Source organism: Podarcis melisellensis (genome assembly GCF_964234715.1).
Source record: "Podarcis melisellensis genome assembly, chromosome: 2".
Taxonomy (NCBI): Eukaryota; Metazoa; Chordata; class Lepidosauria; order Squamata; family Lacertidae; genus Podarcis; species Podarcis melisellensis.
In genome coordinates, this window is record NC_138529.1 from 64,866,784 (window position 1) to 64,879,167 (window position 12,384).

The window sequence follows — 12,384 nt, forward strand, 5'->3', positions numbered from 1 at the left end:
TCTGGGGCCCCCCACCCTTTAGCAGCAACTTGACCTGTACCACTGCCAGATACATTCACCAGCTTGTGACCTCTGCTTGCTGTTGCTAGCTAATTAAGAAAACTGTGTTCCACTATGAAGTGTAACTTAAGAACTGCAGTTCATTTTAGCTTAATTGCATCCCTTTGGCTGCACGCCATCTGTTGCTCTTCAGATGTGACAATATTACTCTTCATTTACCAGCTGAACGATGTAACCTGATCTGTTTGTGATAGTAGCTTCTGTTTATCAACATAGCCTCACTCCCACCAGCAGGGTCCACTGCCAAGGACACTGAGTAGTGAAGGGAGTGAATTCTTTCATTTAAGGTACTTGTAAGCTTTTTGACCTTGCCATCCTTTGAAGCTGTGGGCTGGTTCCAAAATGAATTCCAGAGCTCCCTGTCACACACATATGGGTGAGATCTGCATGTTGTTACTGGTTTGCGTGCTATATTTCTCCCAGGCGTGTAAATGACAGAGTGACTCCTGTATCCAACAAAGGATAAAACAGAAACCAATTTCTAATGCAGTGTTTCAGAAATGAGAAGCACCAAAAATCTATAGCCATCACTCTTGAAATTTAAACCCACTGTCCATGTTTTAATACAGTTAGCTATAAACCGAGCTTTGTACCGCCTTGGAAGAAGAGAGAAGAAATTGCAGACAGAATATTAGGGAAGAAATGTATGCCATACTATAGTTGTTACCATCATAGGAAAAACAACAGAAAGTAATGGGTTAAAGAGACACTTCCTGTTAAAAGGGTCAAAGCATGGTGATACCCTTTCTCTTGTAGAACATTGCTGCTACCGTACTATGTGTTTTTTTGCCGTGTCTGTTTGGGCATCTCAAGGCTGAATTTTCATACTGATTTTTTGATGAGTAGTTTTATTCATTGTCAGCTGTCATATGCTCCCATTTAGTGAGTTCTGAATATTTACTGGGGTACTGAATGCTCCCCAGGATATAGTAACATCTCACCATGTAGGTGACATCTTCAGAAGAAATGATCACCATGCAAAAATGACTGTCAAGAGTCACATCATGGTGATTTTACTGTGTGAATCTGGTTTGAGTCATTGAAACAACTCATGTATGCAATTCATTACTCAATAAGGCTCTTCGCTGATCCAAAAGTTATTGGGAAGACTGTTCCAGAACTTTATTCATCTCTGGCGGTTAAGTACCCCTTTCTCCCCCAATCTCTTGTATTGCTCTCTCAGACCCAAGGGAGCCTCTCTGCCTTATTTAAACCATCTTTTGTTTTTTCTTCCAGCAGCTGCAGGTGGTTCCTTTATTCGGCGATATGCAGATAGAGCTGGCCAGATACATTAAGACCAGTGCTCACTATGAGGAGAACAAATCCAAGTGAGTGCCTGCCATAATGTCTCTTGGCTTTGGTGTGTCCTGGTCAAGAGAGGAAGTTGCCAGACACTTGCAACTCTCCTGCTCTCGTGTGTGAGGTCTGTGCATGGGTGCCTGCAAGTGAGTGTGTGTATCCATGTGATTGTGTTACTGAGTGTGACTCTGTAGTAGTGAGTTCTTTGAGGCCAGATGTGTGTGGGTTCATCATTCCTCATCCTTTCCTTGCTGTACCTTGGGTGAAAACCCCAATCTTGTGCAGAATTAGGTGTACCTAAACCCATTGAAATAAATTGTTTGGTTATAGTCCAAGCTATTCTCTGTTCCAGCATAAAGAGTTCTAGCTTTGGAACTTTATTTATCTTTCTCTGTTCTGTCCCTATTTTGACTGGGCCAAGGCCATGCCCTTTAACAGCACAACCAAGGAGCAGTTTTTGGACTCAATAAACTGACTCTTATTAGAGCGACATCTGTATTCCCTGATAGTTCCCCCACATCTTGCAGATTTTTGTCACTGACTACTTGCCTAGAGTTATCTGCTTCCTGCTAGCTAGTGCTGCCTTCTTTCATCTCTTTCAGACACATGATCTCACCCAAGCTAGTCTCAGAAGCACTGGTGTGAGACAATCTAGGCAAGACCCATATTGCCCTCTGCGTTCCTTCCTGCCCTAACATTTGATGGGATCCTTACTAGCTATGTCCCCATACCTAATCTTACAAAGACTTTCTGGATTACCATCAGAATGCTCACTAGTTAGACAGATGTGCCAGTACCTTATGTCAGTTTTCCTCATCCTGGTGCCCTCCAGATGTTGAATTACAATTCCCATTATCCCTGACCATTTTGCTGGTGCTTATGGGATTTATAGTCCAGACCATCTGGAAGGCATCAGGTTGAGGAAGGCTGCCATACACATCTGTGTCTATGCTTATCTATGTACATGCTGTTCATAAATTGTGAGCCTGAATAGGTATATCTTGAGGATACCTGTAGGTGACTGCAGGTATGAGTGTGCATCAGATGTTGGTGGTTTGTGCTTAGAAAGGATATGAATGTATGAATGCCGGTCTCTGAATGCATTCAGGTGTGTTTGTACTTTTACAGACTGATAGATGTTCATGAGAATTGGAGCAAGTTTGATACTCATCAGTGTGTGTATATGGAGTGTGCTTATGTGATTGCAAGAATGTGTGCATGTGTGACTGCATGTATTGTGAATATATTTGTGAATGCCAAGTTCAGTGTCTGTACTTACCTGTCTGCCCCCTGTTCTTGTATGCTTTTATGCTTGGTGGCTATGAATGCAGCAGTTATGGATGGTTGTGCTGTGGATGTGAATGTGGTGTGCCTGCTCTGGGTAGTTTTTATCCGCATTTTCCAATAGGATCTAAAATTCTCCAGAGCATGGACACTACACTTTCTCTATCTGTCCGGTACAGACTACTTTTTTTCTCAGGGAAGATAGTAGGGGGTCAACCTTGTAATGCCAGAATTTTAAACGGGTTTTTCAAAGAAATATAAGGTGAAACCCACTGTTTCAAGCTGCAATCTCTTTGAAGGGAATTGATGACATGGAAGTGGACACTGAACACCAAAGTATGCATACAACATGGCTCTGCTGCCTTAGATAGCATGTCAGTCATTGCTTAGCAAGGATCAATTTAAATAGATACACTGCTGAATATTCATTTGGTGATCTCCCACCTCAATTCACACATGCAAGATGATGCATGGGTGTTCTCTTGAAATGGAGGTACATGCAGCAATCTCCACACAGTTGTGTTTCAGGCAGCCATCCGTAGGGCCACTTACATGAATGAGTTCTAAAGACTGCTGTTAAATGTGTTGCAAGATCTTGTTCTATATCACCTTTGCCGAAAACACCACCTTTGCTAAAATATTGCTCCACATCTCTCAGCTGGTATGTATTGGACAGCAACTTCCATTTCTTTTACACTCCACAAGCTGGTGCTGTCATTCTGTGACTTCCGTGAAATGACCGTGAATACAAGCCAAGTATGTGAAACTTGTTTCATGCGCTCTTTGCTTGGATTCAGAGCAAGGCAAGTCCATGAAGCAATCGTATATAGGAAGTAATCGCCCTTACAGATATCAAGCTTTTGAAAATGGCAGTGGGTGCATATTTATTTAACATTCTGAAGGTTGTATTCAGCACAGCATTAAAGCTAAGGTTCTGTCAGAGCAAGGACATCAGCTTGCACAATGGAACATTCTCCCTCTGTTCTACCCCCATGCGCCAACTAAAACTGTTCTGAAGTTTCCCCCAACTCTCCAGAGCAGATTTGGGACGGCACACAAAGGGAGGAAAGTAGGAGGAAGTCCTGTTGTGCCAGCAGTAATTCTTCTGCATGCAAAACTATTTCATTGAATACTGCCCTGGATTTTGTCATGGGTGTAAAGTATCTAACCAGTGGTTTCCCTCACCAGCATGTATGTGTGGTTTGTCACTGATCATCCTTACCCAGGCATAGGCAAACTCGGTCCTCCAGATGTTTTGAGACTACAATTCCCATCATCCCTGACCACTGGTCCTGTTAGCTAGGGATGGTGGGAGTTGTAGTCCCAAAACATCTGGAGGGCCGAGTTTGCCTATGCCTGTCCTAACTTGTTACACAGTCTGTTGGATCCTAACTGTCATGAACTAATTTCCATGGTATATGGAAAGGTTTTCCATTTGTGGAAGCTGTTTTAACAATTTGTATGTTTTAGTCCCATTTCAAATATCTCCCAACTCCATCCCAATAGTTAAAATGTGAAATATTTCTTCCAACTGTCCTCACTTACTAACAATTCCTTTTTCATTCAGTTTTCAGTCAGAGCAGCATGGCCCCCTGCAACTTTCTCCTTCCAGGGAGAACAGATTTTGGACTTTTAATGGGCAGCAGAATTGTTTTCCTGTGCTTTCATACCCTGTCGTTTACTTTTCTTGCTCCTTATTCATTTCACCATTGTGCCGAGATGCAATTAACTATGTTTTTCTTGTATGGCCTTATAATTCTGACCATCCCTGTTAACCTGCCGATTCCTTTGGGGGAAGCAGGACACTGAAAGGGTAAGAGCAAAGTATTCGGATCATGGGACATCTGAAGATATAATTAGACATGACCATCCACTGTGAGCAAAGTTAACTTAACTGCAGCTACCATAATGTCACCAAGGAGACATAGTTCAGATTCCAAAAATGGGATAAAAACAATATATATGCTTTTATACTGAGATTGTGTGACATCTGAAGATATAATTAGAGATGGTCATCTACCGTCAACATAGTTAACATATATGCATCTACCAAAATGTCACTGAAGAGAGCTGGTTCAGAGTCCAAAAACAGGATAAAAACAGTATCTGTATCTTTAAATAGCTAATGACCAAAAAACCCCACAACACCTAGCAGATTTTGAATAGTGGAACAACATGGCAAACTGCCAAATTGCACATCATGGTAAGCCATGGTTGGTGGCTTAATCATGAATTAGCAGCATTCTAGTGCACACACCCTAATCACTCTCACTTTGTTCTTCCTCTTATGTGAATAGGGGCAGCAGACCATGAAACTTGGCTTTTTGCTATGTCCAAATCTGGGGTTGTCGTTTGTTTCTTCTGAAAAGACCACAATAACAAATCCAATATTTGTTCTAGGCTTGCTGATATTGTTTTGGGGGGAGGAACAAACCATGATCCTGGTTCAAACATAATGACAAACTAAGTTGCATTGCTTGTTGTTCCTTCTTGCACCAGAGTAATTGTGCAGTTTGTACTAGCACACTCCTCATTCTTGGTAAGTCATCAATAATGGCTTACTGTGGTATGCAAACAGTGTCATTTTTTACTTGTTGCACCTATTTATTTATTTTAAGCATTTATGCGGCCAGTTATTGAATCTGTAAACAATGCACATTTATCACAGGAAATGTTAGTGATTCAATTCAAACATCATACAAAAAGTTTAACTGTTGTTTTGGTGTGATGTACAAACTGACAAGCTGTAGTTTGAAATCGGCCAGTAAACCAGAATTAAAAACATACATCAAAGTGGTTTGATGTGATGTCTAAACTAACAAACCTCTAGAGGCCTGTGCAGAACAAAAATTGGGGGAGCAGACTAGCTAATTTGCCTGTACATTTGGAAACTCAAACCATGGTTTGGGTTCTAAACCATGGTAGGAATAAACCATGGTTTGGTGTGATGTCTGAACTGAATCAATGAATTAATTCATTCAAATTCTCATTTACAGAGAGCTACTCTGATGATTCATTTGTGCCAGATAGGTATAATATAGGCATAATACACACAGACCCTGCAACTCAGTTTGGGGAATGGGTTTTTTGGTTACTTTTTGTTGCTGCTGCTGTTTTTGTTCTGAGCACATGAGGACGACTGCAGCTTGCTCTGAAGATGGTCCAGAAGCTACAGCTGTGGGAAACATCTGCCACTTGGATTCTTGTGGGGGCCAGAAAATATGAATGCACAATTTTGTTCCGGTTGCTCTGAATACCAGTAGGTTTTTTGTCCCAACACAAAGTGCTGGTCTTAACCTTTAAAACCCTCAGTGGCTTGGGTCCAGGTTATCGGAAGAACCACTTTCACCCCTGTAATCCTCGCAGTATGCTAACATCTGTCCCAGGGGTCCTCCTCAAGTGCGCACCATTAAAATCAGCTAGGTTGGCGTGCACAGGGCATTGTCAGTGATGGCCCCCAAAACTATAGACTTCCCCTTCAATAAACTTGTAGCTTGTCCCTTTAACCATGGCATTGAAGTCTTCCTTTTCATGCTGCCTTTAATTGAAACCAGAGCAGCTTCTTGGATTAATCGCTATACTGGTTCTGCTGTGACTATTTGTACCTTGTTTCTCACGCCTTTTTAAATTGATTTGTGAGGACTTATCCCTAAAAAGTGGCTCAAATTCTTCAGATAAGACAAAGTATTGAGGAGACTTCTCCTCCCAGCTGCTGCTTTTGGGTTCCAGCCATACATTCACAATAAGAGATATGCTGAAGACCAGTCTCCCTTTTCTCTTACGTCAGACCAATTTTCTCCATGACTGCAAAATAAGTGCATTATAGATGCTTCATGAAGGTATGAAAGATGAGGCCACAGTGTTGCCCTTGGTAAGTAATTGGCTGTGTAACATATCATCCAGAGGGATATTGACAAGCACGCATTCCCATGTGTTGACTGGGTGAAGCAACAAGCGAAAGAATTAACATATTTACAGAGTGATGGAGCAAAAGTGTCTCAAGCAGTAACTGTTGCTCCACTGTGTTGAGTGTTACCCAGTCACATAAAGGCGTTGGTTTTCTGCCCAGGTGGACATGCACTCAGAGCAGCATCAGTCCCCAGTACAATATCTGCGAGCAGATGGTTCAGATCCGAGATGACCATATCCGCTTCATCTCCGAACTTGCTCGCTACAGCAACAGTGAGGTAAGCTTCCACGGAGGGGAACAAAGGCCCAGGAGCAGTTTGTGGAATGAAAGGGGGAAGGGCTTGATGCAGACCTGGGGAAATGCTCAGAAATGCTTAGTGGGTAAATCTCATCTGTAATGTTAGAGTGCAGATAAAACCACCCCTCAAGAGTGGAGGCTAAGTACTCTGTTTTCCGGGTTTACTTTATTCAGTATTTTCACTGCCCCTACCCACTTTTAGCCAACCCGAAGGAGAGTAGCATCCTGGTTGTGTTTCTGGTTTTTTTAACTTGCCAGATCCCTAGGCTAAACTTTTTGTGCCATGCTTTTAACCTTCCTGTGCACTGTACTTCTTCCTGTAAACTTCCCACTGCCACATACTTTCAACCTTTCTCTGAACTTTTTGCTCTTCTGTTGCAGAAGACCCCCAAATCAAAAGCAACCATTTTACAACCTAAAGACAAATGCAGAATGGCCAAAACTCCTCCTCCAGACCCACCATCTTGTCTCTGCAATGTGCCTCTTTCTGAGGTTCCAGTTTCCCATCTCTGACTCCTTATTCCTGTTTCGTTTTCCACTTAGCACCACGTCTCAGTTCTTCTGCACCAGCTCCCTTATCTTCAGGGCTGTCATTTCTGTTTTTTGTACACCTGTTTACTTTTTCTTGCTCAGACCTGAAACTCAGTTAAGGGGGAGGGTAGTACTTTTTAAAAAAGATATGATAGTGGCATCGAATAAGATACAGTTGTTAAGCTACCATAGGCATGTGTCCCTCAGACAGAGGTACTTCTCTGATGTTCTCCAGGTTGTGACTGGCTCAGGATTGGACAGCCAGAAGTCAGATGAGGAATACAGGGAGCTTTTTGACTTGGCTTTACGGGGACTGCAGCTTCTGTCCAAGTGGAGTGCACATGTTATGGAAGTGGTAAGTAGTGGCTATAGACGTACAATACTCAGGGTGTCAGATGTGTTTAATTCTTATTCAGCCTGATTGGTGGCCATCGATTACCACGCCACAAAACGTAACGTAAATAAAGCAAGGATTTTGCATACAGTGGAGAGTACAGAGTGAGATCGTGAAATGGTTTCACTAAGATTTTTCTCAAATGACAAGCAGTGGTTGAACAATATCTGCTTTTGTTTTCTCTATTCAGTATTCTTGGAAGCTGGTCCATCCTACTGATAAGTTTTGTAACAAAGATTGCCCAGGCACTGCTGAGGAGTACGAAAGAGCCACACGGTACAATTACACCAGTGAGGAGAAGTTTGCGTTTGTGGAGGTGGGTGGCTGCATTGTCCCAATACGTTCAAAGTGGCAAATGTCTCTTGGAAAAGGGTGGTTGGAGTGCTAGCATGTGAGGCTCAGTATACTTGGGGTTAAACATTTTCTCCTTTGGCCAAGTTGTTTCTGCTATGTTTCTTATCTGTAAGGGCTTGTATACATGGTAAAACAACACCAGTCCCACTGAACACTACCAGTGTTAGGGTTTTTCCATACTCAGTTTTCTCCATGCTCTTTCCAGGCACATGCCCATGCTTTAAAGCTCCATGTCAGAGCATCTTTTTTTCTTTTTCTTTCTCAAGAGCTTTTCCTATGAAAACCTGCTCTTTAAAGCTGAATCAGAGCAAATGGCAATTTGGGTTTTCTACAGATTCCCATTTGCTCCGATTCAGCAATCCAAACATTAGTGGGGGGAAATTGACTTGGCATGTTTCCCTTTACTGCACGAGGGCATTGAAAATAAAGGATCCTTTTTTATCTTTAATTACTCAGGTGATTGCTATGATAAAAGGTCTGCAGGTGCTCATGGGCCGCATGGAGAGTGTTTTCAACCAAGCCATCAGGAACACAATCTATGCAGCTCTGCAGGATTTTGCTCAAGTGACACTGAGAGAGCCACTAAGGCAAGCTGTCAGGAAGAAGAAGAATGTCCTAATCAGGTGAGGCCGGCCTTCCCAATACAAGCAAAACTTGGCTGTGAACTCTTAAGGGAGAAACCAGATGCTGCACTCAACACAATACTGTCAAAAAAGCCTTTCCCCTCTGATGTTCCATATCATTGGCTCCTTCTGACAGGGGTGGAGCAACACACAACTGAATGAGGTCACAGCAGGACTTAGCATCTCTGAACATTAGGGAGGGAAAATTTGACATGGGTTTGGTGGCAACTCCATGTCAATCATAATTTAGTTCTACTCTTAAATGTACCTTTGTTTCTACATAATACTCAAGAGCTGTGTTGGAAGAAAAGAACAATAGCACCTATTGACATGGTTAAAACCTACATCCATAATCTCAGGATGTTCCTGAGCAATAAAGACAAAGGTTCACAATCCCCCAACAATTGGATTATTGTCCAAGGGCTTGTGTGAGACCATAGCAGAATGATGATGATTATGATTGGATAAACAGACAACACCAACATTCCCATGTATTTTAATAAACTGCTTTATTAATAAACTCCAAAGGGCCACATGCATACGGTTCTTCTGTTTATGTATAAAACTCTGACTTTCCTGTGGCTGGAAGGTAAGGATCACATAAGCTGTGTCACCCATTTTGGCCTCTGGCCACAGTACCACTGGCCCTATCAGGTTTCCCATGATGTGCTGTGGCCCCAAGGCTTTTAAAAAGACCCGCACTGCTCCTGTATTTATTGTATCTTTGCATCAGTCCTGTGAGGTAGGCCAGTCTGAAGAAACAGTGATTTACCAGGCCCTATTCAGTGGAGAGTTGAATCGAATTTCTTTCATCTTCCTTAGTGTCCTCCAGGCAATTAGAAAGACAATCTGTGATTGGGAGGGAGGGCGTGAGCCTCCAAATGACCCCTGTCTGAGAGGCGAGAAGGACCCCAAAGGCGGTTTCGATATCAAGGTCCCACGCCGAGCTGTAGGGCCTTCTAGCACACAGGTATGTAGCTCCTTCTCTGCTGAGAGCAGCTTGGGACTTGAAGATGTTGTTTCTGTAAACTAAACATTTAGAATGCTTTTGTTTTAAAGTTTCTCTTTAACACCAGTCATGCTGTCTTAATTATATCATGTATAATTATGTGATATGTGAATTATGTTCTGTGAATCGCACTGTCCTGCGCAAGTAGGATGTTGCAGTTCGTAACATTGTTTGCTGTTCTAAACGTGCAGTTGGCTTGCAGTCCAGCCTTAAACACATTGGTTATAAAAGGAGGAGCCTCTCCAGTAACATCAGCCTGCTTGTACACTTTTCCTTTTCAAGGAGCCTTGATCCTCCTGACAAACAGATATCAAAACTATTAGCTCAGGTGGTGTAGGTCACATCTTGGGTACCCTGGAAGTCTGGTTAGATCCTCTCACCTGATAGGTGATTGGCACTGTCAGAAATGAAAAACTAGTAAATGGTGCTGGAGTATTACGTATACATTATGGAGGCTGCAAATGGTGTTTTCATTCCCCTCCCACTCCACAGTAGTTCTCTGAGGGACAAGATATATTCCAATCAACACATAACACACAGGACCTTTCATATTCATTGGTTTGGAGCTATTTAAAAGGTAAAGGGACCCCCGACCATTAGGTCCAGTCGTGGCCGACTCTGGGGTTGCGGCGCTCATCTCGCTTTATTGGCCAAGGGAGCCGGCATACAGCTTCCAGGTCATGTGGCCAGCATGACTAAGCCGCTTCTGGCGAACCAGAGCAGCGCACAGAAACACCGTTTACCTTCCCGCCAGAGCAGTACCTATTTATCTACTTGCACTTTGACATGCTTCCGAACTGCTAGGTTGGCAGGAGCAGGGACCGAGCAATGGGAGCTCACCCCATTCGAACCACCAACCTTCTGATCAGCAAGTCCTAGGCTCTGTCCCCCTTGGAGCTATTTACTTGGAAGTAAATTTTATTGAGACCCATGGTGTCTGCTTCTGCATAGTTATTATCAGTAACCCAGTACTAAGGATCAACATGGTGGCACACTTACAGATCTTCTGGCTTCTAGCCAGGCAATTGTGCCACGCAGAGGCAGAAGAGGGCATATCCTTGCTGCCCACCCCCAATCACCTAGACACAGTAGTCTAGGATGAATTCAGATCTCCATTCTTACTTGCCTTCCCCAACCTGGTGCCCTCCAGATGTTTTGGATTCCTGTTCCCATCATCCCTGACCATTGGCCATGCTGTCTGGGGCTGATGGGAGCTGTACTACAGTGTTCCAGGTAGAGCAAAGCAATTAAGTGGCATGGGAAATTGCCCACAAGCTTTTGAGCGGGAATTTTGTTTATAGGTTTTTAAGAAAAAGTACAGATGAACTCACTCTTAAGCAGTCATTAGCTGTAGGAGATGATGCAGATTACAGGCAACCTCCCATTTATGCAGGGGTTACATTCCAAGGCACTGTATGCATCAGTGAAAGTGCATATATTTGAAAATCAATTGGAAAAAACTGCAAACATTCTTGAAAACCCCTTAAAAAATCCAGCAGCACTTACCAGCCACCCACATCCACCTCAGTAGCTCTCTCCAAACTTTGCTCAAACCCTAACCCTCCATAGGCCTCAGTGGTTGGTGCAAGGGCTCTTGGGATTGCACTTGCAGAGGCTCTTGGGATTGCTAGGTGCTGTTTCCATGCCTCTTCTGACCTTTCTAGGGCCGTTTTTGCCATTTTAAAATTCACTTCTGGGTTTGACGCAATTTACTTGGAAGTAAATTTTATTGTGACTGTATGCGCAGTCAGGTACATATTGAACATACATAAATGGGGGGTTGCCTGCATAATAAGAATAATTGCTCTCCTCTTGCAGCTTTATATGGTGAGAACCATGCTGGAATCGCTCATTGCAGACAAAAGTGGCTCAAAGAAGACTCTCAGGAGCAGCCTGGATGGACCAATAGTTCTGGCCATTGAAGAGTTCCACAAACAGTCCTTCTTCTTCACTCATCTTCTCAACATTAGTGGTAGGTAGTAACAGTCGCAGGTTTGATAAGAATGCATGTTTGGTGTGTGTAATACGTCAAGGATAGTAGCATCTCAGGCAGCCTTTCTGTTGATATGAATACATGTTTTATATGAGTTAACATTTCAAAGGATAGTAGCATCTGGGCAATCTCTCCCTTTTGCTGTAGCTCATATTAAGGTGCTTTTAGATCTGGATGTGAACTTTGTCAGAAATTGCTAGCATGTGTGTTTAAACTGGTTTCTTGAATACAGTAGTTTATGGTCATGAAGCATATTTATATCTTAAAATAAAAATCGTATATCATCTGCATACTCTTTTATTAACTCGGATATGCTTTTATATCCGATATATATTATAATTTATAATAATAGCAGATGTAGACTAGCCTTCTGCTCATCCTTCATAAGTATTAAACCTTCCTCCACTATTTGTGTTTGTAGAGGCCCTCCAACAGTGCTGTGACCTATCCCAGCTTTGGTTCCGGGAATTTTTTCTGGAGTTGACCATGGGCCGCCGGATTCAGTTCCCTATTGAGATGTCTATGCCTTGGATTCTAACAGATCACATCCTGGAAACCAAAGAACCTTCTATGATGGAGTAAGAGCTCAAGAATGTTGTGGAATGCATCTGTGGATATAAATGGGTTGGA

The 12,384-nt window shown here is 42.7% G+C and overlaps 1 protein-coding gene across 4 annotated transcripts in view; it reads left to right on the forward strand.

Moving 5' to 3' along the window:
• Window positions 1-12,384, forward strand: part of CYFIP2 (cytoplasmic FMR1 interacting protein 2) — a 64,763-nt gene that overhangs the window by 22,036 nt on the left and 30,343 nt on the right. For 3 of the 4 annotated variants that reach the window (XM_081900996.1, XM_081900993.1, XM_081900994.1), the window contains exons 10-17: window positions 1,297-1,388; window positions 6,713-6,830; window positions 7,617-7,736; window positions 7,966-8,091; window positions 8,586-8,752; window positions 9,575-9,722; window positions 11,580-11,733; window positions 12,176-12,332. In XM_081900996.1, coding sequence (XP_081757122.1) covers window positions 1,297-1,388; window positions 6,713-6,830; window positions 7,617-7,736; window positions 7,966-8,091; window positions 8,586-8,752; window positions 9,575-9,722; window positions 11,580-11,733; window positions 12,176-12,332 — 1,082 coding nt within the window. The remainder of the gene's footprint in view (window positions 1-1,296; window positions 1,389-6,712; window positions 6,831-7,616; window positions 7,737-7,965; window positions 8,092-8,585; window positions 8,753-9,574; window positions 9,723-11,579; window positions 11,734-12,175; window positions 12,333-12,384) is intronic. The other variant, XM_081900995.1, reaches the window with a different exon arrangement.